The 27,870-nt window shown below is 53.0% G+C and overlaps 3 protein-coding genes and 1 long non-coding RNA gene across 5 annotated transcripts; 2 read left to right on the top strand and 2 right to left on the bottom strand.

Moving 5' to 3' along the window:
* Positions 1–774: 774 nt before the first annotated feature.
* On the bottom strand, positions 775–10,109 carry MDH2 (malate dehydrogenase 2). Its single transcript, XM_027472702.3, has 9 exons — positions 9,950–10,109; positions 7,578–7,746; positions 6,389–6,472; positions 5,315–5,424; positions 4,684–4,809; positions 3,955–4,032; positions 2,656–2,755; positions 2,076–2,227; positions 775–1,081 (listed from the first exon to the last, which is right to left on the bottom strand). Exons 1-9 carry the CDS (start codon positions 10,019–10,021, stop codon positions 950–952), a joined length of 1,023 nt encoding a protein of 340 aa, XP_027328503.2. The 5' UTR covers positions 10,022–10,109; the 3' UTR covers positions 775–949.
* An 18-nt stretch (positions 10,110–10,127) lies between these two features.
* STYXL1 (serine/threonine/tyrosine interacting like 1) lies at positions 10,128–19,891 on the top strand. The gene is made up of 9 exons (XM_027472701.3): positions 10,128–10,375; positions 11,125–11,186; positions 11,628–11,754; positions 11,964–12,020; positions 12,953–13,098; positions 14,467–14,612; positions 15,654–15,745; positions 17,505–17,614; positions 19,754–19,891. The coding sequence occupies exons 1-9, from the start codon at positions 10,234–10,236 to the stop codon at positions 19,883–19,885; spliced, it is 1,014 nt and encodes a 337-aa protein (XP_027328502.2). The 5' UTR covers positions 10,128–10,233; the 3' UTR covers positions 19,886–19,891.
* Positions 14,608–19,758, bottom strand: LOC110354212 (uncharacterized). Of its 2 annotated transcripts, XR_002405894.4 has the most exons (4): positions 18,522–19,758; positions 17,144–17,224; positions 16,311–16,400; positions 14,608–15,415 (listed from the first exon to the last, which is right to left on the bottom strand). It is a non-coding gene; the product is annotated as an uncharacterized lncRNA (long non-coding RNA). The 2 variants fall into 2 exon arrangements; XR_011804201.1 differs by lacking the exon at positions 18,522–19,758 and having other exon boundaries at positions 17,144–17,509.
* An 869-nt stretch (positions 19,892–20,760) lies between the features above and the next one.
* TMEM120A (transmembrane protein 120A) lies at positions 20,761–27,179 on the top strand. Its single transcript, XM_038165702.2, has 12 exons — positions 20,761–20,972; positions 22,230–22,348; positions 22,787–22,903; positions 23,523–23,582; positions 24,199–24,294; positions 24,390–24,479; positions 24,881–24,946; positions 25,446–25,507; positions 25,712–25,804; positions 26,209–26,273; positions 26,755–26,823; positions 26,906–27,179. Exons 1-12 carry the CDS (start codon positions 20,898–20,900, stop codon positions 27,017–27,019), a joined length of 1,026 nt encoding a protein of 341 aa, XP_038021630.1. The 5' UTR covers positions 20,761–20,897; the 3' UTR covers positions 27,020–27,179.
* The last annotated feature ends 691 nt before the right edge of the window (positions 27,180–27,870 follow it).

The raw sequence follows: 27,870 nt of genomic DNA, 5'->3' as shown, positions 1-27,870 counted from the left end.
CTGTGCTCTTTCACTAACTCTTTAAAAGTCAACTTACGTAAGGTTCCGGCAACACAATGTATCAGAGGCAATGCGCCGACCTGAAAAAACACCCCTGGGATCACTCTGATCAGACACCCTCCTGCAAGCCTCTTCAACCTGTCCCGATCCCGTTTGATCATCCCCGGTTTCCCAGCTGCTGTGCTGAACAAGCAGCCCGAGACAAAACCGAAGCAGCAGCACAGCTGCGAGCTCGGAGGAGCTGCAGCGTAGCCAAGCAGCAGGACCAGGAAAGCGACGCAGGGTACGTCCTTCCCAGAAACTGCGTTTCTCTGGTTGGGTTTTCAGATAAAAACTTGCTTCAGGGGTGTGAAACACCAACCTTGCCTTCAAAGGTAGCTTCTTTTGCAGCTTTCAGAGACCAGTGGAAGTATATAAGGAGGTCTGAGGACTGGTGGAAGCTTTGTAAGCTGGCCACCTCCTCGGCTCCATCACGTCTGTCCACAGAGCAGTGTTACCTAGTCAGATCTCATGATTTGGGGAAGAAATACGGGACTATTTTAAATACGAAACACAACTTTAAGCTTCCTTAACAACCCTGAAGTGCCCATCACTGTCAGGCTGCATTATCACCTCTCCTTCTGCAGAGAACAGCTGAGCCCCTTCCCTGGGATGTCTCTCACAAAATCCAGCAATTAGTTCACCCGTTTTAAGAGGCTGATTTCACCGGTAACGCTTCAGAGACCTGCAGCTTCTACCTTCAGAAGACAGAAACAACAGGACAACTCCAGCTGGTACGCTGAAAAAAATGAGGCCATTTTATTGATGATTAGACTCTGCTTTGACAACAATCAATTATACTGGTACAGACAGACTTCAGTCAAAACCTGAGCTTTGAACCCGAAGTTGTAAAGTGACATGATGCCTTAATAAATTAAGGAAGTTGGAATTCCTCCCCATCATCAACGCTTCACTTGAAGTTCTTTGCAAAATCTTCTCCTTTTTTAATAGAAGCCTTCAGCTCCGACATGGCCTCAGCAACCATCTTCTCTTCAAAGGGGGTGATCTTGCCGATACCCAGGTTCTTCTCAATGCCATTTTTCTGAGGGAAAGAGGATTTAAGGATTAACCATTCATTCAGTGACCTAGAGAGCAACTTAACAGCCCTGATTACTTACTGCCCAACTGAGATGGAGACCCAGCCTAGGACCTCTGACACTTTTACCGTCTGCAAACCTTGTGCTTCCTTGCAAGGCTGTGAGGCTTTTTGCTATTTGTAGTGACTTCTAGAGCTTTCACAAACTTCTCATTCACTGTTCTCATTGGGGTGTAGAACTTGAAGCTAGCCCCTCGGCTCCTTCCAGGGGAGACTGATACCCACTGCTCCTTTGTGCCTTCTCCTGCCCTCAGAACCACCGTTCAGCTCTCCTCTGTGTACACCCTTCATTTGCCACTGGTTTGCAATCTGAACCTGCTTCAGAGTTGCACTCCTGGGTTTCCAAAATCTCATGCCTGAATCCAAACGCTTCCCCCTTAATCCTCCTCTACATCCATTCCTTCACCAGCTACCACCCAAACCAACGTACACCATCCCTTGCATCCAGCAGCCATGTCACTGCTTTCACTCTGCCCACGGGGTTAGAATAACATTGCTTTTGGGACCTCTACTGAACTCGGAAGGAAACCTATTAATCCTAATTCACACAGTGCTTCCCCACATGCCTCCATTTCTGAGTAATTTCCTTGTAGCAGATCAAGCTGAGGAGACCAGATTGCTGACTCTCCTTAACCATAAGAAAGCTCTTCATAACTGGGCACCAACTTGGGGCACACATGACCTCTTAAGAAAGGTCTGAATCGCTGGTTACTCAGTGAGCTGCAGTCTGAGAGCAGATAAAAGCAGCAGCAAACATTTAAACATGGGATATTTGCTTACCTGCAATACCCAAATACCCAAGAACTCTTAAACATACGTTCAGCTGTTACCTAGTGATACTCGGCACTGGACTGAATTGAAATCACTGAGTAAAAAACACGAAATCTAAAGACTACACCAGTAACTGCTGTTTCTAAGCCCCACCACGTGAAGCACATACTCCCAGCAGCAGAGGTGTAGAGAAGTAGGGGCTCTCTGTCTCTTCCGACCGCACAAAGGAACATTCGATAACCCCTTCCTTTCCGTTCATGGCATCCACCAGGGAGAACACAAAGCGAGCTCCGGCGTAGGCCATAGACAAGGTAGCAGATCCTGTAAGAGTTGAACCATTTTTAGAACAGATCACATTTAAATTCAGTACTTGGTTTAGTATCAAAGGCTTCCACGCTGTTATGCTTACAGAGCTGCAGCGTCACTGACTTCAAGCTCACAGCCAGTTTGAGAAGGCAGAAGCCACCTGCTATGCAGTTCACCAGATTAACAGAAGGAAAGAGCTTAATGAGAGAAGATGATTTTTGAAGTCACACACGTTCAGGATCCAGTACTGTTTGGTCTTCCCTACATACTGAGCTACTTCTAGTGCCACAGCTCAGGCAGTCACTGACGTGGGAGAGCAGCTAGGATTGCAATCAGCAGTTCCTATTTCTGCCTTGCAGTTGTAAATAAGATTAAACCAAAGAGGACTGCGTCCATTCAGCTGGACGATAAGAATTACTTGGAAGCTGTAGCCAAGAACCAACCTGCTCCTGCTTTAGCCTTGACAACTTCAGTGCCAGCTTCTTGAATCCTCCCTGTAAGCTTTTCCAGCTGATCCTGGGGGAAGTCCACTTTTGGTGTGCACTGGATTAGAAAAAATAAATTAGCATCAAATACCAGCACCCCTCCAGCACGAGGCCACCCACGTGATACTTCTCCTATCACTACAGTCGTTACCAACAGTTCTCAGAGGGGAAAAATCAACTACCCCAGCTCCCAGATGGTGTGACAGACTGGCCAGCAGCTGCAGGCATTCACTAAGGATTCTGGTTGCTGCAAGAACTCCAACAGTACGCTAGTCATGCCTAGTTTGCTCAGAGACAAACTGCAGCTTGATGGCAAAACCAGGGCTGGCCATGGTTACTTGCTACCATCTAGTCCTTTGCACTAGACAGGTGCCCTCCAAGCATGTAACAACCTTTAGGGGGGAAAAAAAAAAAGCCACCTTATAAATATTTGGGTCACTGTGGCATTATGGAAGTCTAGAGCCTTATGGAGGATCCCATCTGCAAGAGGTATTTAAGAAGTCAGTGAACCTTCAGACAGCTACCCAGGTCTGCTAAGCACAGCTGGGGCTGCCCTGACTGCCTCTAGCAAAAGCACCCGCTCAGCATTCAGCTCCAAAGCCCTTGCTTTATTCCCTAAGACCATCCTTCTGTGAAGGGCACTTTATTCCTCGCTGAGAGCAGAGCTTTTTGCCCTTTCTCCACTGGCTGCTTTTGGCCATCTCCTGGCCATCTCCTCACAAAGCTGCAGCCTGCTTTAGAGCTGCATTTCACTCTGCATTAGACACGTGAAGGGAGCCTCCCTCTGACAACCGGTCATTTCTGAAGCAATCTCCCCACACAAGATGAGCTGTGCCTCCTCGTTTCAACACTGGCTGTTGCAGGAGGGTTTCTAGTCCACCATGGTAAAAGCAGTTTAATTTTTCTGCTGTAGCAAAGCATTCATACCATACAACTGCCATCAAAAAAGTGACAAAAGAAAACACTGCCAAGATATCTGAACACCCACACTACCCCTCAGTTCTTATTCCAGAACTGCTCTAGGGAAAAAAAGAGTGCTGCTATTTAAGCCACCCAGAGGAGCTCAGATTTAGCTCTTTACCTTCGAGTAGCTTGCACTTCATCTCGGAATAAAATGAGCCACAGCTGAGACAGTCTTCCCTACTCTTGTATCTCAGCACGCCACATGCCATCACAAAGGCACTTCACATCAGCTGTAACTCACTGAGGAGGAACACCACGCAGCACAACGCCACACGCAGCAGTTACGTGACTTACCTGAGAGATCAGAGGGATGATGGTCTTCCCTGCATGGCCACCAATGACTGGAACACTTACTCGAGCTGGATCTAAACCCTAGGGGAAACATGAAGTTTTCCGGATTCTGAGACACAGGAACGAGAAAACCATTTAAAGCCACTACACTTTTTCTTCCTTCTGTATCTGAACACATCCACAAACCCCCACGAGACAGAGAGGAGAAGCTTCAGAGGCAGCTACGCTCCATGGACAAAGCCAGATGTACACAGTTAGCTCCAGGTTATTCACTCTGACAACTTCAGGCAGTACAGAGCAACATTAATGCAAGATAAACAGCAGCAAAGATCCAAACCCCACCAGGGCTACTAAGAGCAGTGAAACTGCTGCACCTCCTGACACCCCACAGAATATCCTGCAACTGGCAGCACAGTATGACTTGGGAAGATACACTACAATTCAACCCCCTCCTCTGGTTGCACCAGCAGGGCTGAAAATGCCAAGAGAATTAAGGCAAACATGCAGCTCGCTCACAGGGGAGAGCTATGAAAGGAAAGGTCAAAGCCTCTCGAACTACATTTTGCAAGAAACCCTATCCCTGGGCTCCTCTAGAGAGTGGGAACAGGGAATCGTTGCTTCCAGCTCTAGCTCCACATAAAGCTGGGCTGCTTTAGCTCTGTGCAGGGATTTTAGAGGCATTTGTGGTAGATCTGATGACAGAAGCACACGGCACCCCTCTCTACGACGTACCTTTAGTTCAGCCACAAAGGTATTCGCTCTGACAATGTCCAGTGTTGTAACACCGAAGATTCTGTTGGGATTGTACACACCGTGCTTCTTGAAGACTTCTGAAGTTATTGGGATGGTTGAATTAACCTGCAAGCAAAAACAGGCAAGCGTTCATTAGAACCAGGCTAATAATGAAGCCAATTCATGAACTGAACAGGCCAGTAAATAAACAGTGCATCTCCAAGTCAGCTCTAGCCAATTACTTCAATTCCTACTAGGAAGAGCAATTTACAGTCAGGCCAAAACTAGCGCATTTTAAATAACCACTAAGGCAGTAACTTGTTCATTCATGTTACAAAGGCTCCTCCCTTCCTGAGCTGTTCTATTCCAGCTAACACAACAGTATGCACTATTAACCACAGTCAAACAGAAGCTGAGATATCAAGCACTTTTATATCTAAGTTTAATCTGATTTTGATACAGCCCAAAAAAATGTGTTGATAGAGCCAGGCTTTTAGGTTTTCTTTCCCCTACAAGTACTTTATAGACCTTAAAGATACTGCTCCAAACTAACAGCAGTTCACAGATTACTCCAGTGTTCTCAGTTTGGATTTTCTTGTCTGCATTTTGAAGGTCTCCAGGAAATGCTTACCGGGTTAGAGATAATACAGATCATGGCTTCTGGACAGTGCTTCGCACAGGCAGTTGTCAAAGTAGCAACAATGCTAGCGTTGGTGTTGAACAGGTCATCGCGGGTCATACCTAGAACACACCCAGCAGAGTATTTTAAGTTACCCGCAGCCTATTCACTAAAGGGCAGGCTACCCAATCAGAGTGTCCTGCTCTGGACAGCGATATGCCAGCTTCAGCTCCTGGTTTCATGTATCAAGAGAAAGCTCCCCTGCTGCAATAAGGAACTGGCTCCAAAGGTAACCCACTGATAAAGGCTACCTGCCCTTTCAGACAGATCAGCACTTTTCAGTAGCGACCGGCCCGGCTGCCAGCTATCAGGCTGCCCTTCAGCCAGAGGTGGTGCATCACCCTGCAGACCTGCATCAGTACCGGGGTGCTCAGCGCAGCCTAATGGCTCCTTGGGTGAACTCTCCTCCCCTCTGAAGTCACCTCAACAACTACAGCTCGAATGCTAACTGCTCTCTGCAAAATACTGCGAGATGCAGAAGTGGCAACCTCTGTTTCTGCTGCAGCATCCACTTTAACCATGAAAAGTACACAGTGAGGATGAACAAGAAATTAAAGTCTAGGCTTTTGTAGCATTCCCAATAGGGTACTGAAAAAAAGAGTGGAAATGGAACGAATCAGGGATATGAGGAAGACTTAAGAGCATTCATTCGGAGATGCTCGGAGAAGTTACCACACAATTAACGCAGAACAAATGGATTATTATTATTCTGCTGAGAAAGGAAACAAAGAACCAGTTGTTGAACATGGTAACGCTCTGGGCAAGAAATCCTATGGGAGGTTCAGGATCACTTGCAGTGCGACGTCTTTGCTCCTCACCCTTACACAGGAACCCCAGAAATCAGTGTTTGTCCCCGTTTTACAAGTGACAAAAGCTAACTGAGGTGGCTGACACCACACCAAGCTCTAGGGCAGCATCATTACCAGCCCACTCCCATCCCAACCAACAAGGGAAGCGCTGTGAAGCACCAGCCCCTTGAACAGAAGTACTGCAGAGACAAGACAGTGAAGCCCTGGAAGAACATACCTGGCTTTCTGGGGACTCCAGCAGGAATAACTACAACATCGCAGCCCTTCAGACATTCTGGCAACTGCTCAGGTCCCAGGAAGCCTGGAATGGAAAACATTCAGATGTTATGGTTTTGTCAGTAAGTACCTGACAGCTTGAAGTACAAAATTATACCTAAAAGCACACAATTCTGATTTTAATTTACCCTTCAATTCAGACTCACACTGAGAAGCAAAGCAGTAAAGTTATGGGTGGACCCAGTTTCATGTTTTATTTTCACTGTTTCAAAACTCAAGGAGTAGGAGTGGTGGGAACCTCCGTCTGTGTGAAAACAGGGCCTTCCCACTGCGTATACACAACATTCACTGTCCTAAAAGCTGGGCTGGGCACTACAGCCAGCGCTCCCAGAATACGGAATCACAGAATGGTTTGTGTTGGAAGAGACCTAAAAGATCACCCAGCTCCAGCCCCTGCTATGAGCAGGACACCTCCCACCAGCCCAGGCTGCCCCCAGCCCCATCCAGCCTGGCCTTGGACACTGCCAGGGCTGGGGCAGCCACAGCTCCTCTGGGCAGCCTGTGCCAGTGCCTCACCACCCTCTGAGTGAAGAATTTCCTCCTTAGATCTAATCTAAATCTTCCCTCTTTTAGTTTAAAGCCATCCCCCCTTGCCCTATCCCTATATTCCTGACAGAATCCCTCCCCAGCTGTCCCACAGCCCCCTTTAGGCCCTGGCAGGCTGCTGTGAGGTCTCCCCAGAGCCCTCCCTTCTCCAGGCTGAGCACCCCCAGCTCCCTCAGCCTGGCTCTGTAGGAGAGGTGCTCCAGCCTCTGAGCATCCTCGTGGCCTCCTCTGGCCTTGCTCTAACAGCTCCGTGTTAGAGCTGGGGGCAGGTCTCAAAAGAGCAGAGCAGAGGGAGAAGAGACAGGCACACCCAAGTAAAATGTCACCTTTTAGTGACACACAGGTCATGGAGGCACCCAGAGAGCATCAGTCCATTTGTAGACAAACTTTCAACTCCAATGCTCTTTTTTTTTCCCCTCGGTATGACTTTACTGGATATTTCCTGCCAGTTATTATGAATTCCCCTCCAACAGCGCAACCAGGAGCTAGTCCCATCTCCACACACATCAATCCAATCAACGGAGCCCTAATTAGCCTTGCAGCAGGTTTAGGCTCCCACGAGGGGTGGCAGCAGCCCCACAAACCTTTGACAGTCGCTCTCGTCTCAATGTGGCTGAGGTCAGCTGCGACGCCAGGGGTGTGAGCAATGTCGTAGAGGCTGAGCCTGCTCACCAGCGGGCTGTTCTTCAGGAGGAGGGACAGCGGCTGCCCAATCCCTCCCGACGCCCCCAGCACTGCCACCTTGGCATTGTTCTGAGGAAAAAACAAGAGAAATGCACTGAGATGTTTTGCTAGTGGCTGCAGAAGCGACCCCGGGGATTTCACCACGCTTTCTTTGCTTTTCGTTCTGTTTCCCAACTTCTTATCGAGCTCTACGCAAATTGGATTGCCTAAGCACACAAAGGGATCATCGTAACACCTTCCCAAGGACTTCTGAGCTTCCCTGCTCGGACACATCAGCTGCAGATGTTCTTTGGAGTCTGCAGCTGAGGTAGAAGCGAGGCCAGGCAGAGCAACCAGAAGATCAGCTCTCCTCAGCTGCAGGCTTCTGAGAACATTAAGGGACCAAATCCCAGCTTTGGTCAAATGCGTGAAGTAAAATCAACCCTGCTGTGTTGCCCTGGTGAACCAATTTTACTCAAATGTGTTCTCTGCAAGAAAGTGATTTCTCTTGAAGACTCCCTCCCATTGTGAAATTAGAGGAAAGCTCCTTTAAAAGAGAGAGGAACTGTAAAATGGGATGTTCTGACACACTTGGTGAGGACCACAGGCTCCTGCAGACAGAACGTGCTGACAGAATGATCGGTGACGTTCTGCATCACGTTGTCTTACCAGATAAAGCCCTAACTGCTGCAAGGCCCCACATGAACAGCTTAATTATTATGCTCTGACAAGAAAGAATCCGCCCAGAAGCTAATCAATTTCGGCTTAGCTCAATGTCCTTGCTACTGCAAGAAATGCAATTTAGCAAAAAAAACTCTTTGAGGGAAAGCAAAGTCTAGCATTAATTGGTGCTGTGCCCCGTATTTATGGCTGGGCTGATGCCATTAAGTCAAAATTCATTGCAATTAAACACAACTCCTAATAATTACACAGTTCTCTCTTGTAGGGCATATCTTTATGGCTCCGATAGCCCTTCTGTCACATGGCACTGCAGAGCTGTCTCCTTTCCATGGCAGAGGTCTCTCCACCTCCCCAGCCCTTCCTGCCACCAGGAGCCCCAAATCAGAACATCCCCAGCTGGAAGGGGCCCGCAAGGACCTGGGGGTCCAACTCCCGGCTCTGCACAGCACCACCCAAAAATCAGACCGTGCGTCTGAGAGCGTTGTGTGAACTCTCCTTCAGCTCAGGGATACCACGTATTAAAGGTTTACTGCTAAAGCTGCAGCTGCCACCCTAGTTCTCAGCGCACTGAGAGTTGGGGCACGCACTGAGAATGGGAAGGGAGCAGTGCAGAGCCTGGCACCTCTCCCTGCACACCCTCACTGATAGGATCACCCAGCGCTCAGACACTGAGCACCCACTGTGAGGGGGGCCAGCTGCAAGCTCCCCATCCAGAAGGCACACGGGGATAGCCTGCACTGTGCAGGGCCAGGCTGAGGCTCCCAGCTCCCTCACATCATCCCTGGGCTGAGCCCCACAACCTGCTCCCAGCTTCCTGTCCACCACCATTACCCCTGGGACAAGCCCCACCAGCTGCCCCCAGCTGCCTCACCATCACCCCTGGGCACCCCCTGCCACCTGCCCCTGCCAGAACCCTGCTCCCCCCCCATCCCTAGGCAACCCCCCCACTGCCTCTTCCTGACTGCCCCCAGCTCCCTCACCACCACCACCACCCTAGACCAAACCTCACAACCTGCTCCCCATCACCCCTGGGCACCCCCTACCACCTCCCAGCTATCCCCCATCCCCATCTCTACCCCCTGGCCGATCCCTACAACCTGCTCCCAGCTCCCTCCCCATCACCCTCAGACACCCCCTGCCGCCTCCCCCTGACAGGACCCTGCTCCCCCATCACCCCCAGTCATCTCCCCACCACCTCCCCTGCCTGTGCCCAGCTCCCAGCTCCCCCCCATCACCTCCTCCTAACGGGGTACACCTCCCAACTCCCCCCCATCACCCCCACTCACCCCCCCACCACCTCCCCATCACCCCCAGCCCCCCCTCACCCCCTCCCCCTTGCCAGGACCACCTCCAGCTCCCTCTCCATCACCCCCTCACCACCTCCCCTGCCCGTACCCACCTCCCTGCCCCCATATCACCCCCATCACCCCCAAGCCCCCCCCCCCTCCCCCTCCCATCCCCCCCTCCCCTGACAGGACCCAGCCCCCCCCACTAGGCCCATCTCCCCCTCCACCCCCCCCCCACGCTTTCCCACCCCCCTCCCCGCTTCCCCCCGCTCCCCCCCCGTCCCCCCCCGTTCCCCCCCATCCCTCCCCGTCCCCCCAGCACCCACCGGCCCGGAGGTGGCCAACCCTCGGCGCAGGGCAGCGGCGGCAGCGGCGGGGCGGGCGATGCGGGGCAGCATGGCGGCGGCGGCAGCGGCTGAGGCGACTCCAACGACCTCCACAGCTCCGCCTCTCGCGAGACTTCCGCCCCTCCCGCCTCCAGTTCTCGCGAGACCTCCCCGCCCTCACCCCCCATCCACCCGGCCGCCGCGCCGAGGAAGCATCGCGAGGTTTCGGCGCGTGACGTCACCCCCTAGCAACGGGCTGGGCGGGAAGGGGGGGAGGCGTTGCCATGGCAACGGGCGGAGCGCGGCCTGGTCCGCGGGGAGCCATGGCGGGGGTGCTGCTGTGCGAGCCCGGCCGCCTCTACAACGCCCTCCAGCAGCAGCGCCGCCTGCCCCGCCTGGCCGAGCACAACTACCTCAGCCTGCTGGGTGAGGACGCCCACGGGCAGGAGCTGTGCGGGCTCACGGGGCTCGTGAAGGCGTAGGGAGGGCTCCTGTGGGTCACCGAGGCCTTGCTTGAGGGGTGTGTGGCCGCCCCGTTGCTCGCTGTGAGGCAGGGATGCGCTGCTGTCGTTCTTCATGCGGAGTGGAAAGCGGCCCCGTGTGGCACTTGGCCCCACAGGGAGAGTAAAATATAAATAAGGAAGTTTTCTACTTATTTATAATCCTGGCTGCTGCTTCAACTCCATCCCGCATCCAGCTCCCCGCTCCCTGACCCCTGCATCCCCCTGCCCTGCTCCCAGCGGTGCAGGCAGGCAGACGAGAGGTGCTGGCCATCACACAAAGCATCCCGATAAGTGTTTGCGTCCTTCGGGGTGCCCAGAGTCCCCAAATGGTGCCACACACTGCACCTTTTGGTCAGGGGGTCGGACAGATTGGGAGCAGGATGGGGGCCCTGCCGTGTGCCCTCCTCAGGAGGTGCTGGAGGGCACAGCACCGTGCTCAGGGCAGCTTCGGGGCTGTTGGCATCGCCTTGTGCTGCTCATACTTAGAATCACATCAGTGTTGGGGGTTGTTTATCCATGTGTAAAGTCTCCATTTATAAGAAACAGAGTCTTTCTCTTGCTGACATTGGTGCCTGAATTCCCACTTGCTGAATTTGAAGCAGGATTCTACCTTAAAAGCACCAAATAAGCCAATTGCTCCACCTTGGTTATCTTTTTTTTTTTTTTTTCCAGATGCCCGTACTCAGCGCGAGTACAACGAGAGCCACATTGTTACAGCACGCAGGATTGAACAGGTGAGGAAGGATTGCAGTTTGTGTAAATAATCTCTGCATTTAGCAATTAGCAGTACATGAAATGGGCTTAAAAAACAAGGGAGTTGTCCTCGCCTCTCCCCTGCCTCCTTCAGCCATGCTCCAGTTCTGCCGCTGGGGGGATGTGTTCTGTCACACAGAAGAGCTGGCTTCAGTAGCCCAAAGGATTGGCACGCTGAGGCTGTGTATCAAGAAAATGTTGCACAAGAACTGACATATTGCAGGCTTGTCTCACAAAGGACAGTGCTGACATCTTTACCACTGCAGCAGATGAAGCAATCTGGAGCAGCCTGCATGATTTCTGAATTCTACCTGGGTCTTTCGGCATAAAGCACAGACATAGACCCAATCTCTTCTCCTTGTGTTGATGCCACAAGAAAAGCGTGGAGCTGTGCTCCTGATAGAATTCTGTGATTTTGTCAGAGCCCTACAGGGGAGTACCTGGTGCCGGATGCAGAGGAGCTTGCGTGTGTCAAATACTGCGTGGTGTATGACTGCGAGACCAGCTCTTTAGACTTGTCTGACGATGAGGAAGAGGAGAAAGAAAAAGGTACCTGTGACTCATGTCAGTGAAGACCTCACTGCAGGATGGGTATTCTTCCCACTCCTCATTACTTTAGTGAGCTTCCTGGCAGGCCTGCTTTCCTATCTGTAGACTGACCCCTCTGAAGTTGTTGCTTGAAAGGAATTGATCTTTTAAATTATTCTTATTTTTTCACATCTCACTGAAATTGAGCTTGTCCAACGGTTGCCTTTCAGGGAGCAATGGTTCTTCAGAGACTGAAAACACTGACTCAAGCTCCGTATGTTCACAGAGTGAGTATTTCCTTCTCTGAGGGTTACGAAACCTTCACGTTATCACATTGAAGAAGACGTAGCTTTAACGTGGGTGCTGAGGTAATGGAGTTCACTGAAAAGTGTGAAAAGCTGGAAACTTCTCCCTGTAATTGTTCAGGCTTCTTTGAACCATGGAAATGTATAGTTGCAACACATCCTCTAGCCAGGAGTGCTGCTCTATGCAGAACCACTTCTTTACATTTGTTTGGCTCCAACCAGCTTTATAAAGGCTACTGCAGTTTTAGCAAAGACTACATCTAGCCCACACCCCAATTTTTAAGAAAAAAATCTGGGAGTGTAAGCAGAATGGACAAAGCAAGCATTCAGAAGTACTTGGTGATGAGACATGAGCATGGAAGGTGTGAAGAGTCAGCAGCAGGTTTCTGTTGCACTCATCTGTTTCTAAAGCAGGCAGAGCTAGAGGCAACCTAGATGGATCCAGGGGAAGAAGGAGGGGGCAAAACCATCTCTCATATGATTTGCTTCGCTGAGGGAGTGTTTGAAATGCTTGGGAAGAATGTGTTCAAGACACCTCTTTCACTTCCTTTTGTAGGCTATAGAAAAGGGTCTCCATGCAACTAAAATTACTAGATTTATACTAATAATGCTTTGCTATTATGGGAACTTATTACAAGCATTTCCCAAAGAATAATGGGGAGAGAATAAAAACTTTAATTGGACTTACAAAAGAAAACAGGAGAGGAATAGGACTAGAGGTGAGCAGCAGCTTGTTACTGACCTGCAGCAACAGTTACATAAATAATAAGTCTGGCTTTTAACAAGGCTTTCTCCAGACCATTAGATGAAATGAAAAGGAGTTTGCTGGTGGTGCCAGAGGGCCAGATTTAACCCCCAGGGCTGTTGGAGGCACACTAAACCTGCCCCAGCAAATAGCTTTTTGATCTCATTAGATGCCGAGGAAGGAACTGCCGTCCGACATGCCAGAAGCTTGCAGCAATTCACCCGCCATCCCGTGCTGGTCCTGAGGGGAGGATACAAGCGGTTTTCAGCTTGCTATCATTTTCTGAGGACTCAGAAGATACTGTGGATGCCTCAGGTGAGACTAGGCCAATTTGCAAGTAAAAGACATGAGCGTTCGTATTCATCTGATGATAGCTAATGAATAGCTAAGTGGTGCTGTAAGCCTGCTATCAGAGTAATTTCAAACAAAGGAATTAAATGTAATTTAAATTACTGCTCTTCCCCCGAGTGTCACCACAAATTCTTTTGCAGCCACACTGTCTTTTTTTTTTTCCTCTCCTATTGCGTGAAAGCTAGCTCGTGGAAGCAGCCAAGGAAGCCTCCTCTGATAACCCCAAAACTGGCCTACTGGAGAGTGCAGATAACTAAACAAACAGTAGCAAACAATGAAATAAGGCAGGCTCCTCTTTAATCTCTTTTATATGAGGTTATCTGAGATGTTACACAGTAAATGTTTCCAGACAGAGGTGCAACTATCAAGCCCTGTATTTCATGCCTATAAAGCTTTTTGTCTGGAAGGGTCACAAAGCAAATGTTGGAGCATTGCTTCAATAGGCCCAGAAAGAAAGGAGCCATCCACTGGTACACTGGTACCTTGATTGTTTGGTTTCACCTGCAAACATTGATCTATTTAACTTGGGAGAAACAATTGTCCTATTTTCACATCTAGGACAGGACCTGCAGCAGGGCAGATTTAGAGGGCACTGTACAGCAACATCCTTTGTGTCCAATTCCTACTACTTCACATCTGCTTCACACGAAGCAGCCCACGACACAGTGCCAACCTTGCGGGATGCTACAGCACAGAAAATGAATTCACTGTGCTCCTTTGTGAGGGGCAGCAAACTGCTAAACTCCCCCAGCAGATTCAGCTGGACACAGAATTACCTCCTCAGCTCAGTTTAAGCTGTTGCTCTCTGATGCTCTAAGCTGTTGAGCTGCAGTTTTGTTCCGATGCAGCATTACGGAGTATCAGTTATGGATGTAGAAGCACTGCTGCCTACTTGTATATTTTTGTTCTCAGCCTTTCGGCAGCACAGAGACAAAATCTCTGTGGACTTGTGCTGTGCCACGACGTTGCACCTGCAGCTCTGCAGGTGGCAGATGACTTCAGTTGGCCTTGTGAACGATAACCGGAGAAAACATCAAATGAATCCGTTATGCTGTGGTTCCTCCAGACATTGCAAAGAATATATTCTTCCACCTGTTTAGTTAGGATTTGTTTCAAGTAATGCCACAATGACAGTGTTTTTGTTAATTATTCTCACTAAATCTAGCAAGACTTCCATATTTCAGAATGTCCGGGTGATTGAATGCATCATTACATTCAAATGTGTCATGGGCTGCTGACTAAGTGTGTGTTCATTTCTCTACGTGACTTCTGTTTAAGGAGCTAAAAGAGCAAATATGCTCTGAACTGAACCCACGGCTTCTCTCCTTGCAGGAACTAGACAACTTCCAGCTGTACCCTGTAGAAATACTGCCTGCAAAGTTATACATGGGCAATTTCAAGCAGGCCTGTGACCAACAAATTCAGAAAGATTTGAAGATCAAAGCTCAAGTCAATATTTCTGAGCAGCCTTCTACACTGTAAGTTTTCAGGGTGTATTCTCACTGATGTCTGTGCCTGTGAGGTGGCACAGCATCACAGCAGCAAGTGCCTATAAACTTCCAGGGAAAACTCTGTTTTTTCACTGCAGATTTGGGTGCTATTTCACACTCAGTTTTGTGATCTCTACTTGCATAGCAAGAGTTTGCACAGCAGCAATGCATTCCTGTAGCCATTTACTGTGACAGATTGTGAGGACTGGGAGGTCCTCAGCATTTCCAGTCTGTTACATGCCACCATCCTTCAGGTAGAACAGTAGCCTTCTGAGCAAAATCTTACAAACACATCAGTGTAAAAGCTAAATCATTGATGTTTCACATTGTTCATCTTCCTTCCTTAACTTCTTCTGTCCATGACCGCTCAGCTCAGTCAGGCTGTGCTGGAAATGTCATTTCATCCAATGAAAAATCCAGTGGCATTTCTCAGGGTCTTGGCCAAAGCAAAGTAAGCAACAAGTCCAGTTACTTACCTCAGGACACGTGTACCAGCAGGCATTTCTCCTGCCTCTGGTTTCAGAAGACATCAAAGGTCTCTGTACCCTGTGTGATCTCCCCTTGCCATCTGTGTGACGTGCTTTCACATTTCAGAAATGCCTCACTGGTGTTTTGTGCCATTAGTTCTCTGAGCTGAGTTCTCTGAGCTTCTAGAAGCGGGAGGATGCTGTCACAGAAAACCACATGAAGTGACTCATGGAGCCCTGTTGCCATAACTGCTAACGTGCACGCTGCGAAGGCACTCTTGCTTTCAGTTCATCTGTTTTCATTTAGCTCTCAGATAAGGGAGGCTGTAGGATAAAATTAAGGCATCAATGCTGATACCACGTGGAATGCAAAATCAGTAATTAAGCTGGTTCTGTATTACGTGTGCCTCAGTGTCTTACCATAACAATCCCTTACTGTAGTGTTAATGATGAAAAACTCACACACGTAACAGCAAACAAAATTATCATCTTGCCTCTAACAAACAATTTTCCCCCACAGTTGCTTTGTTGGCCCATGTAATGCTGCGTGCTCTTTTTACAGGTTTGCAGAAGACAAATATCTCCATATATCTGTTCCAGATTCACTCGAAGCAAATCTTTTTTCTTCCTTTCCCACCATTTGTCATTTCATAGGTGAGTTGTTCCTGATCTGGAATTCCTGAGCCCTTGTTCACTCTGAGATATTAAATGGGAGTGACTGCAATTGACTCCAGCAGGAAGCTCAAACGGGAGGGTCGTAATCTTTCAAGATCTCAGCATACTCCCAAGCCAGCCCACACCCGAATGTACACCAGAGCTGTCTCAGTAACCAGCCTGACACAGAGAGGAGATTTTAGAGGGCATCTGACACTGATGTTCCTGACAGAGAGTACTCACTTTAAAGAACACCTCACTGTCATAGCAGTGAGCTTTCCACTAGGTGTGAGAAGGCTTTTGGGATGTCTGTGAGGACTTCACAGGATCCCCTCCTATTCCTTTGTGTTTAAATACAACTGTTCGACTCACCAGCCCAAATCTTCAACCACCGGAGCTTTATTTGAGCAGGAGTGTGATGCCCATTGGAGAATTTACCATGAGACACTCTCAACCCTTGGGGTTTGCTGTGCAGACTCGCTGTAGGGCCTAGAGAAACTTTCAGGTTGGACAACATAAACCTGCCTTCAGCTGATTATATCAGAAAGGGCAAAGAAAAACATACCAGCTCAGTACCTGCAGCAGCACGGCAGGCATAGTTCCTGCAGCTTCATCCCATGATGGTGTCCACCTGCGTCGTTGTCTTGTATTGCACCTACAAAACAGCATCTGCCTCAGACCAAGGCCCTGCTGTGCTAAGTGCCCTACAGACCCAGGAGCAAAAGACCACTCTGTCCCCACAGAACTTGTAATGCAAGTACAAAGTCAGAAATAACAATTGGACACAAAAAAACAAGGAAGTGAAAGCTGAGGATATAATCCTGTAGTCCTAAACTGAATTTCATGACTGGCATGCATTGAAACCCACACGCTGATATCCACTTACTTGTCCTGCATTTTGCCCCATCTTTTTACCCAGCCTGGAAGAGTGCTTGGAAGAAAATTTAAAAAAAAAAAAAAAAAGAAAACAACCTCTCAGCAACAGCAGAATAGGCTTTGCCCTACAAATTCTAGAGCACAGTTGCTGATATTCCAAAAACACGTCGTGCTGTCTACTCTGGAGAGGGAGGGAAAGAAGTAAAAGGTTTATTACTAAATTATGGAAATAGATAGCAGAGTTGATGTGGTTAGCAGTGAATGACAGCATCCTCAAGCCAAGTGGGCTTGGCTTCTGTAGGAAATGAGTTTGCTGGCCTTACAGATTTCCACTGCAAAGCATGCACAACATGAGAAAAACAGCACCCTAACTGCCATGCACGTACTTCCCACTGGTGATCCCCACGGAGGGGTAAGGGATTTGAAGTCAAGTCCCTGCCAGTTTGAGAGCCAATTCCTCCAGCTTGAGTGGACAACAGTGAGGTTTGCATTCAACAGACATTTTGTTAGCTTTAAACCTACCTGGAAGAGTTTTGAGTTGCTGGTGTGATGCTGACCACAGCTGCTTGGTCCTGGTGGGCCACTTTTTCTCACAGTCACCTGCTAAAAAGGTGACACTGATCTGTCACGAAGCATTGACTGATCATTGTCATTTGATTCTAGTCCTCAAAAAAGCCACTTTTTAACTCAGTGCGGTTTTAAGAAAGGCAAATGGTTATAGAAACAAAAGCTGGCAGTGCCCATCTGTTCCTATCAAGGTTCATGACGGTTCCTGTCTCTCAGGCTAGCTGCCTGTCAGTTTTCACTGAATTAGAGCTTGACTTTACAACTGGAATTTTGATTTCCCCGATCACTAATCTGTGATTGGCATTTCTTTACTCAGATGCTCAGCTGGATCTCGGAGCAGTGCTGGTGTTCTCCACCCTGGGGATAAGCCGGAGCAGCACAGTCACCATGGCCTATCTTATGCATTCCCACCAGTTTTCCCTGAAGGTACATCACTGTCATTCTTCCCACAGATACTGGCTGGGTCTGAAGTTTATTTCTGTTCCCGAAGCCTCATTGCTGTGTTAACAAGAAAGAAATTATCTGTGCATTCATGCAGACTATCCACCTAACAATGTAAGAGATTCTCTTACATCAGTTGTATCTTGTACCTTTAAGGAGGCGGCTTAGGTGCGATTTTGGATCTCTGAGCTCTTACCTGGCACCTGTGATATTCTTGTATTTCCCTACTTAACCACAGGGCTATAAAAATAAAGCAGATTACAGATCTTAGCTCTTCCACTCTCCTGGATCTGAGAAAAAGAGTGTCTGGAAGCTACCAGACTTAATCCCGTCTCTTAATGCCAGGTGGTTACAGGGACGTTCACACCCTGGTACCTGCAGAGCTCTGATTTACCGCTGGGCTCATCAGCACTGACTTCTGAAACCTTGTTATATTTCCCCAGAAGCAATCCCCTCCCACAGACACCACTGTAAAGAAATCTGGAACGGGATAACACTAGCCTGGGAGGGACACCCAGGTGAAAAGGATGGTACATTCTGTTCCAGAGCTCTGAATAACATATGAAAAATAAGGAATGAAGGCTGAGAATGACCCTGTGGCGTGGTGAGACTGGCAGCCTCTCCCCAGATGCCAGCCCTTTATCCCTTTGGGGACAAAACACGGGCACTGTGCTGCTGTAGGCACCAGCTCGTGCTGCCTGCTTGGCACAGAGCAGCCTTTTTCCCATGAGAACTGAAAGGTTTCTCCTTAAAAGTCTTGTCTTTGTTTGGAAAGCGTGACCTCCTTTGGGAGCCTGAAAGGATTGATTCAAGCTTCACTGGAGCTGGGTCTGTATCTAATCATTTAATTGATTTTGTGCAAACATTTGCAACATAAGAGGAAATCTCTTACCATCGGTGTGTGCCAAAGGGTAATTTCGGGTTGAGCGTGCCAGCTGGGCAGCAGACACTATTTGGTCTCTGCTAGTAATGCTGGGTGTGATTGCCCCAGCACATCGATAACCATTCCCTTGCTGTTTTCCCCTGCATGCTAAACTGCCAGAGACGTTTGTGATGGCAGAGCAAAAGTCAAAGCTGATCCTTGCAGTTTCTCCCAGTTGGTATCAACAGGTTGGTCTCAGCGTTTTGCTGAGCGCTGTGGTGTCCTGCAGCTGGCCTGGGCAAAGCCTTCCTGGGGGATTTTCCTGGCAGATGAGTTTGTTTCTTGTAGACTAAAGCAACTCAACAGATTTCTGTGTGACCCTTTGCCCAATCTGGGCAGAGATCTGTGAAAATTTCCAGAGATATTGCAAAAGAAACACAGATTTGGGACGTGTGGCCCCTCAGTCTATTAGGAATCAATCTGAGTAGATCTGCGGGGTTCAGAGGAACTACAGACACACATACCATGGGCAGAGGAGTAAATATTGGAAGATGAGGTTCAGAGCCTGCAGAATTGCTGAGATTAGAAAAAAAGCAAACCAATGGAGCACTATCTTGTGACCTTTGGTCTCGTTACACTTAAGCAATCCTCTGATTGCTGGGGGGAATCAGCAGGAAGATGAGCACTACTGGGTAAACCCCAGGACGTAGCTGAGCAAAGCAGAGTAATGCTGGCGGATTTGCCCTCTGTGTAGCAGAGTTCCTAGCTGATTACACGGAACTAACAAATCATTAAGATGGCTGTAATTAACGTGGTGGGATAACTGGAGCTTAATAGCCGCTCTGCCACACCAGGTCACACCAGTTCAGAAATGTGCAAACTTTGGTTTCTTGCCTGTAAATAGCTGATACTTCTCTGCTTCGCTTATCACCCATGGAAGAAATGGCTTTTTAGCGCAGAAAATCCAGGACTGCACTGCTCTGTCAGCGTAAACAATACAAGAAACACATCAGCTAATGAAAGAAGCATGAGCTATCCTCATAGCCAGGAAAGCCGGGTATAAAGATGAAAGGCTTCTCTGAAGTTCACATCTGGATCCGTTATGTCCTTGCTTTGGTAGCCAAAGTCTTATCTGCCAAAGTCTATCACGGGCAGTAAATACAAAGCTGTTTTGTTCACAAATGTAGCTGCTTAGCGTAACTACAATAAATTATTTTTCAGCTCAAATTTCTAACGCTTCTTTGCTTTCTTTCGACTTCCAGAAAGCTTGGGACCACGTTCTGAAATGCAAAGAGAACATGAGACCGCACCGGGGCTTTGTGAAACAGCTTTCAGACTGGGAGGCCCAGATCTATGGGACCACGATCACAGACATCTCCGAACCAAACTACTGACAGCACAGGGAACACCCAGCAGGGGAAGACGCTTCCCTGTCCGCACCACCATCTGTCCCGTAGGTAGAAGGTTAACGGAAATCAGTTGAAAAAGCTCTTAACATAATGGAATTCCTTCATCTTTAGCTCTTATCATACTGGGTGAAGTTTTGGAGCCGTTAGGGGAGTGTGCCTGCGTTGCTAAAGGTGGTTTGGGGAAGGCGAGGCCTGCAGGACGCGGCCCGTTCAGCACCACTTGCCTCCTCTGTAAGCCAGCGGGTTTATGGCCACGTTATCGGGCCTGCTTCCTGCCCCAGCTACGGGGAAGTCATCAGTGCTCCCTCTGAAAGGCAAATTTAGAATTTGACTGCACCTGGTCCCAGCCCAGGGAGACGAGGGCAGAACCTCCCCATTTCAGGAGCTCCCCTGTTCCATAAGAGTCTCTGCAGACCCTGGCAGGCACCGGACCCTCACCCTCTGGTTTTGGCTGGCAGGCAGGACCGTGCTTCCCCCCAAATCCAGCGACCTGACCTTGCCTGGCAGCCACTTTGGAGGCCCTGGTAATATTATAGGACCACGCCAGCCGTGCTGCCCCTCTGCCCTGCAGCACTCCGACTCCTTCCACGGACACCACAAAATAAAAACCCTACACAAAAACCCTCCTGGGCTCTCCCTGCACTCCATGCTAAGCATTTATCACCGCGTGGCTCGGGGTGCTCCCCCCCCCCCCTCCCTGCCCTTCCCCATCCTCCCCTAACCCCCAGCATCGTTGGGGGGGGGGTAGCTCCACCCGTTACCCCCGTTGCGAACCCAAACACCCCAAACCGAGACCGGGGCTGCTCGGGGGAGGCCGGGTCCCGGCAGCCCCCCTCCGGGTCCCCCCCTCCCGGTGCCGGTCCCGCCTCTCCCGGCTCGGGGCGTGCCCGGAAGACGGCGGCAGCGCCGGGCCCGGTGCCTGGCGGCCTCCAGCCTCGCTGCTTCTCCTCCTCCGCTGCTTTCCCTGCCGGCCTCCAGCCTCCGCTGCCTCTCCGCCATGGCCAGCGGCGCCTCGGCCGCCGACTGCCTGCGGGAGTGGGAAGAGCTGCAGGAGGGCTACCAGCGCATCCAGGTACCGCCGGGCACCGAGCACAGCCTCCACCCAGCCGCACCCCCGTTGTGCCCAAAAGGTTCAGGACCCCCCCCTTTAATACCAACCCCCCCCCCCCCATGGCTCCGTGCCCCTCTGCTCCGCGAAACCTCCCCGGAGAGGCTGAGCTCTGCCCCTGGGCAGGGGCTGGCACCTCCTGCTCGACCCCCCCCTCCCGGCCGGCCCCGGTTCCCTTTTCCCCTCCTTCCTTCCCCCCCGCGGCTGTTGCAGGCGGCTGTGCCCAGATCTGGGGCAAGGGAGGCTTTGAGAAACCCGCTCTTGCTCCACAGGGGTTGTGGGGACAGCCTGGTGCCAGCCCTGGGGATGTGACAGCTCCATCCTATAGCCCTGAGCCCCCCCGGCCTGGCACGATCTCTCCAGAAGCCCCCTCGGAGCGCGGTGGTCCCGGGGTGGTTTGGAGCAGCAGGACCCAGACCTGAAGCTCTTTAGGAGCAGGTGGCACACACGGCACTGGGTCCCGGCTACCTGGGAGCAGCAGGAGCAGGAAAAGGGGTTTGTGGAGCACAAACGTGCTGCTGGGACATAAATCACTGCTGGGGGAGCGGGGAGCATCTGGGATCTGTTCCCCCCCCCTGCTGCGGCCACGCTGCTCACCCCAGGAGGGAGACTGAGGTATTTCCCTCCTCTGTGCCTTGCTTTCACCTTTCCCTGCTGGGAAGGGCTTTGACAGCTGCTGATAAAGTGCTTGATAAGAAGCGCAGAGCCTGAAACGCGTCTGCACCAAGGTCTAGTCCAAGGGTTGTCGTGAGCAGCGTGGAATTCTTTGGAGGTGGCAGCGCCGGGGCTGCCCGCGGCCGGGTTAAGGTTGTTTTTCAGCTGACTGGGACAAGGAGCATTGACACAGCGCGGTTCTCTCCTTTCCTGTCTAAATATAGCAGAAGAATGGCATCTAGCGTTACCCAGGTGCTGTTGGGTGACAGCGGCACGTGGGGCCCTGCAGCCGGCCCCACCACGAGCCCTCCTGGAGCAGGGGCTCCCTCCAACATCCCAGGGCAGGACCGGGGGGGGCCTGGCCCAAACCACGGGCACCTGGGGTGACAGCAGCAGCAAAGCCACCTCTGTGCCCCCCACAGCAGTGTTTGAATCACAGCCCCTTGGCTGCAGCTGGGGGGTTCTGCCAAAATAACAGAGCCTGCCCAGTTTCTCCATGTGGGCATCAGGCACCCTGCGGCCTCCTGGAGCAGGTATCTGGAGCGTGCTGCTCTCTCTCGTGCCCAGGATAATCACAAGCTGTACAAGCAGAAGCTGGAGGAGCTAACCAAGCTGCAGGACGGGATCTCCAGCTCCATCGCACGGCAGAAGAAGCGGCTGAAGGAGCTGTCCTTGTCCCTCAAAAAGTAAGCTGGCATCCTGAGACAGCCGGGGAGGAGAGAGCCATGAGGACGGGGCTACTGCACGTGCTCCCAGCTCTCCCCAGTGCAAACGTTAAAAAAGGGCTGTTGAGGTCTGGCTGTATCCAGGCAGGTTTTTTCCTCGGCTTTCCCTTCCCCAGTTGTGCTCAGGCTGCAGTTGGCAGCTTGAGCTGCCCACCTGGTGGGGGGAAGAGCTGGGAAGAGCTGCTGCCCCCTCCCTTTCACCCCTGCTCCCTTCCCTCCAGCAACCCCCAAAAAAACTCCCGCAGGAGCTCTCCGTGCAGCTGGAGGTGCCGACTCCCTCCCGTGTGTCCTTCCCGTCCTTGGGGTGTCCTTGTCCGAGACACAGCCTCGCATCACACCAACCCGTGCTGGGCTGTGACCGAGGCTTCCCTGCTGCCAGCGCCTGCCTTTCCTCCCCAGATGCAAGGCCCACGCGAGTCCCGAGCAGCAGGAGTCCATCCAGGAGACCCAGAGCCTCATCAAAGAGCGGCAGAACGTCTTCTTCGAGATGGAGGCCTATCTGCCAAAGAAGAACGGGTAAGAGGTGCTTCACAGTCCCTTTTCCAGAGGGATTTGGGACAGCCGGGCTCTGCGGGTGCCAGGGTCCCCCCGCAGCCGATCCTCTCCCTGCCAGAGGAGCTCCTGGGGGAGGCGGAGGGCTGGGAGGTGGCTGCTGCCCTTGGAAGCTGTCCCCGGGGCCAGATCCTTCACCTCCACCCCTGGAGGGAACCTTAGGGTCCTTTTTGGGATGACAAAAACCTTCGATGTGCAGCACAAGCCCCCAGCAGCTGTAACACCACAAGGCACGACCCTGCTGTCGCCCTGCCCTTGGCTGCAGCCGCCTTGCTGCCCCAGGACGCCTGGGACGGAGCCAGCCCCAACCTCCCTGGGCCCCGCCACCACCTTCCCCTGCCCTTGAACCCCTGACCAGCACCCGCTGGGTGCCAACAGAGGGGGTGGCTCTGCCCTCAGCCACCCGCCTGCCACCCTCGGGGCAGGATGCCAGCAGCACGCACGCCTCCTGGCAGCACCCGCTGGAAAACATCTCGTGTGCCCCTTCCCCGCTGTCACCGTGCACGGGACAGGGATGGGGACAGGGAGGTGACAGCCAGCCCTGGGCAGGTGCCCACCGCACGCCTCTGCTCTCTCTCTCCAGGTTGTACCTGAGTCTGGTGCTCGGGAACGTCAACGTCACGCTGCTCAGCAAGCAGGCTAAGTACGGCCCCTGTGTCACGGCGGGTGTGTGCTTCGGGGGGGGATTTGGGAGCCCCTCGTCACAAGGAAGCCATAAATCTTCCCCTGGGCACGTGGCTGCCTTGGCCCACCTCGTGCAGATTCCGTCCCTGCTCTGTTCAGTTCTTCCTTTCCCAGAACTGGCCCTTGGGCTCTGCTCAGCTCCCGGGGCCGTGCTGGGACAGACCGTTCGGATCTGCCACCAACGCTGTGCCTGAGTTTCCCCCACGTCAGGGACTTCCAGGAGGGACAGTCATGGCCAGCCCCCTCCTCTTCCCCTGGGGAAACGCCGGGCTTGGTCCTCAGCCCCCACACGCAGGGAGGTGCTGAGCAGAGAGCCCTGACCCCATCCCATTCCATCAGCTCCCCAAAAAATGCTGACCAGACCCCGGTCTGCCCGGCTCCCCTGGGAGCCCCCCTGCTCACCAGTGTGAGCGCAGCGTGGTTTGCTCTCTCAGAAGTGCCCGGGGACAGGGATTTCCCTTCACACCTCCGAGAGGTTCCCAGCAGAGCAGCGCTTTTGCCCAGCTGGGCAGGACGGGATGGGAGGACGCAGACTGGCAGCAGCCACCTTGCTCCAAGCTTGTGCTTCCCCGCAGGTTTGCCTACAAAGACGAGTACGAGAAGTTCAAGCTCTACCTCACCATCATCTTGCTCATCGTGTCCTTCTCCTGTCGGTTCCTCCTCAACTCCAGGTGAGCCTGGGCTGGGTGCTGGGTGTCCTGCAGCTGCTGCTGCTCGGTGCCTGAGCCCCACTGCTGCCCTCTGACACCGCTCTGCTGCACCCCAGGGTGACAGACGCCGTCTTCAACTTCCTCCTGGTGTGGTACTACTGCACCCTCACCATCCGGGAGAGCATCCTGATCAACAACGGATCCAAGTGAGTCCCTGGGGGCTCGGGGAGGGGGCGTGCAGCCACCTGGTCCCCCCCCGTGGGGCCATGGTGCAGCTTTGCACTTCCCAAGGGAGCAGCTGATGCCTCCTACTCAGGGCGTGTAGCAAACCCTGGTAATTAGCCGCACGAGCTGGCTTTAGGAGGCAGCTGCTGGCGTGGGAGGGATGAACTCACCGTGTGGAGGTGGCAGGGAAGCCGGAGCAGCCCCCGAGTGCCACCTGGACTGGAGGCGCTGGGTCCCTGCTCTGCTTGTAGCCATTTCGTGGCCATCCCTGCTCCTCGCCTTGCCCTGGGAGCCAGGGGGTGGCTGGCACATGGCTGGCTCTGCCTCCCTGGGCTGTGCTTGGATCTCAACTCCTGACCCCTGGCCTGTGTCTGCCTTCCAGAATCAAGGGCTGGTGGGTGTTCCACCACTACGTCTCCACGTTCCTGTCGGGCGTCATGCTGACTTGGTAAGCCTGCGTCCCCTCGGCTCCTGGGGGTAGGGACTGCAGCCTGCCTGCTGACGGGGCCTTGGCCCTACAAGCTCTGACCCGTAGCTCTATTCCTGCTCCACGAATGTTGAGATCTAACGGGCAGCTCCACGCAGCCCTCACCGGGCCCAAGCGCTCCAAAGAGCAGCAGCCACCAGCACCCAGCGGGGCAGGCAGCACCACTCGGGGCTCTGGGTTGGGAAACGCGACCCCAAAGTGTTGCAATCCTCCTCCAAGGGCTGCCGCAGTGTTTTCCTGACCCCTGCACCAGCCTCTGTGGTGGCTCCCCAGGCCGGACACTTTCACACTGCAAACTGTTCAACAAGGCACTGACACGGGGGAGCTGCGCTGGGGTACCCGAGCTGGGGAGCCCCCTGTTTTGGTGGCAGCGGTGCCGTTACCACAGCCGTGGGGCAGGCAGGGCTGAAGGCATCTCCTCGCAGCCCCGCACGCCCCAACCAGCATCCTCTCTCCCCAGGCCGGACGGGCTGATGTACCAGATGTTCAGGAACCAGTTCCTCTCCTTCTCCATGTACCAGAGTAAGTGCTGCCAGGCCTGCTGGGCTCTTGACATGTGGCAAACTGGCTGTGGTTGCTCACAGCTCTCAGCTCTCCTGGGTTTTCCCTTGGCTTTTCTCTTTTTTTTGGCCTCCCCGGGGCGAGAAAGGTCTCAGGGTGGGGACGATGCCGGGGCTGAGCACCGCAGACTGGTGCCTCCTGCCCTCACCCGCCCTGTCCTTGCAGGCTTTGTGCAGTTCCTCCAGTACTACTACCAGAGCGGGTGCTTGTACCGGCTCCGAGCGCTGGGCGAGAGGCACAACATGGATCTCACTGTGGGTAAGCCAGCATTCCCCTTGCTGCTTGTCCCAGAGCTGCTGTCACTGATTTTCCCGGGCCCACGGCTTCTGGCAGCCTCCCTCCCAGTACAACTGGTGCTAAGCTAAGTGGGAGCTGTGGTTCCTGTTAGCAGCAATCTAGACGGCGGCCTCTGCAGCCCAGGGAGCTCGCTGGGAGGGTGGTCCCACGAGAGGAGCTTCCTCCAGAGTCCCCACTGACCCCAGGGCTAGGAAAACCTGCCTGAGTCCTCCCTGCACGCACAAGTGCCCGTGGGGAGGCTGCGTGAGCCTTCGGGGCCTCAGTGAGGGACACGGCCACTGCACCTCCCTGCCCCTGAGCTCAGGAGCTTGGCTCCATGCGGCCCCGTAACGAGCGTGCTCTCAGCAAACCTTCATCCTCTGCAGAGGGCTTCCAGTCCTGGATGTGGCGAGGCCTCACGTTCCTGCTCCCCTTCCTCTTCTTCGGGCAGGTGAGTGCGCACCGATCCTCGGGGGGGATGAGTTGTAGAGCATTCCTGCTGTGCCTTGCAGAGGCTGAGCCTTTCCTTTTTCCTCCGAAGCACCACCTCCACAGCCTGGCTAGCGAGGTGGGGCAGCTGTGCCAAGCGCTCGAGCGATGTGCAAAGTACAGCAGCGGGGCTGGCTCTGCCAACCCTCCCCAAACCCTGCTGAACGTCAGCTCTCGAGCTGCTGCCCGAGGTCCAGTTCCTCCTTGACTCGGTCAGGCTGATGGCCGAAAAAGCTGGTGGGGGGCTTGCTGCAGGGCTCCAGAAGGTGGCAGGGAAGGGGGAAAATGTCCCAGCTGGGTCCCCTGGGGGCTGAGCGCTGTGATCCTGGTGCCGTGCCGGGGCAGGCTGGCCTCATGCAAGGCTTGTGCCCAGAGGAGGTGTTGGGATGAGCAGCAGCACGGGGCTGAGCCTTGGAAAAGCGCTAAGCCTCGTGTCTCTGCAGTTCTGGCAGCTGTACAACGCCGTCACGCTCTTCAGGATGCTCCAGCACCCGGAGTGCAAGGAGTGGCAGGTAAGGGGGGGGCTCCAGCAGCTGCCCGGGGAGGGAGCGTCTGCGCCGGGCACATCCCTCCGCTGACCCCCGCCTCCCGCAGGTCCTCATGTGCGGCCTCCCCTTCTTCATCCTCTTCCTGGGGAACTTCTTCACCACCCTCCGCGTCGTCCACCAGAAGTTTCAGAACCAGAACAAAGACACCAAGCGGGACTGAAGCGGGGCGCAGCGGGGGCCAGGACTGTTTGTTTCTCCCCGCTGGCTCCGTCCTCCATTCCCAGCTCCTCGCCTCGATGCTGTCCGGACGTGGGTGTCTCTCCCCGTTCCGTGGGACAGAGCTCGGGGGCTGCTCGTGAATAGAAGCGTTGGCTGCGGTGCTGGAGCTGTGCCCGTGTCGCTCACCTGGCAGCAGGAGCACCCTGCACCTCTGTCCTGCCTGCCCTCCTCCCCCGGGAGGAGCAGGGGGGCTCAGGACAGCCGCTTCCCTCCTCTTTGCCCTGAAGACAGTCTCAAGGATGGTTCTGGGGTGGAGCCCGACTCTTCCTCGCCCTGCTGCGGGCAGGGAGCAGCCTGGGGCACCCAGCTCGCATCAGCACCCTTTGGGACGGGGCTGGGTGTGAGGCTGGTCCTGTCCCCAGCCCTGCAGCCAGGGCAGCTCCTGGTGCTGGAGGCAGAGGCCCCCTGGGCTTGTGGGGAAGGTTAGGGGCCATGCAGACACCCTGATTTCCAGCATGGGCTGCCCCTGGTTCCTCCTCGCTGCAGGGGGGGCTGAGCTGGGGCCGGGGAAAGGGTGAGAGCACCATGAGCCTGCCCCAGGCCTTACTCGAGCTGTGTGAGCAGCACCCTGGGCTTGCATCTCTGCAGGATGCACGTGCAGAAATAATAAAGGGAAGGCGCTGCCTCGGTCTGCTGGGGTCGTGGCACAATTTGCAGGCTCTGCCTGGCTGTGGGCTGTGGCAGGAAGGTGGTGGGGAGGGAAGAAACCCATCCCCAGCAGCCCCCACACCAGCATGGGGTGCGCTGGGGCTGGGAGGGCCGAGCAGAGCGGGGCTGGGAGCTGCCAGCTCC

The sequence above is a fragment of the Anas platyrhynchos genome, chromosome 20, assembly GCF_047663525.1.
Source record: "Anas platyrhynchos isolate ZD024472 breed Pekin duck chromosome 20, IASCAAS_PekinDuck_T2T, whole genome shotgun sequence".
Classification (NCBI taxonomy): Eukaryota; Metazoa; Chordata; class Aves; order Anseriformes; family Anatidae; genus Anas; species Anas platyrhynchos.
This window is presented reverse-complemented; position numbering and strand designations above follow the sequence as displayed.

Excerpts from the sequence above, each read along its gene's own strand:
- STYXL1 (XM_027472701.3), top strand. The coding sequence starts at position 10,234 with ATGGCAACGGGCGGAGCGCGGCCTGGTCCGCGGGGAGCCATGGCGGGG. Across the intron at positions 11,755-11,963 it reads GGAAGAGGAGAAAGAAAAAG|GGAGCAATGGTTCTTCAGAG; the intron begins GTACCTGTGACT and ends GTTGCCTTTCAG. Across the intron at positions 14,613-15,653 it reads TCTGAGCAGCCTTCTACACT|GTTTGCAGAAGACAAATATC; the intron begins GTAAGTTTTCAG and ends CTCTTTTTACAG.
- MDH2 (XM_027472702.3), bottom strand. The coding sequence starts at position 10,021 with ATGCTGCCCCGCATCGCCCGCCCCGCCGCTGCCGCCGCTGCCCTGCGC. Across the intron at positions 2,228-2,655 it reads CAAGGCTAAAGCAGGAGCAG|GATCTGCTACCTTGTCTATG; the intron begins GTTGGTTCTTGG and ends CAACTCTTACAG. Across the intron at positions 1,082-2,075 it reads CTACACCTCTGCTGCTGGGA|AAAAATGGCATTGAGAAGAA; the intron begins GTATGTGCTTCA and ends TCTTTCCCTCAG.
- TMEM120A (XM_038165702.2), top strand. The coding sequence starts at position 20,898 with ATGGCCAGCGGCGCCTCGGCCGCCGACTGCCTGCGGGAGTGGGAAGAG. Across the intron at positions 24,295-24,389 it reads CGGTTCCTCCTCAACTCCAG|GGTGACAGACGCCGTCTTCA; the intron begins GTGAGCCTGGGC and ends GCTGCACCCCAG. Across the intron at positions 24,480-24,880 it reads CTGATCAACAACGGATCCAA|AATCAAGGGCTGGTGGGTGT; the intron begins GTGAGTCCCTGG and ends TCTGCCTTCCAG.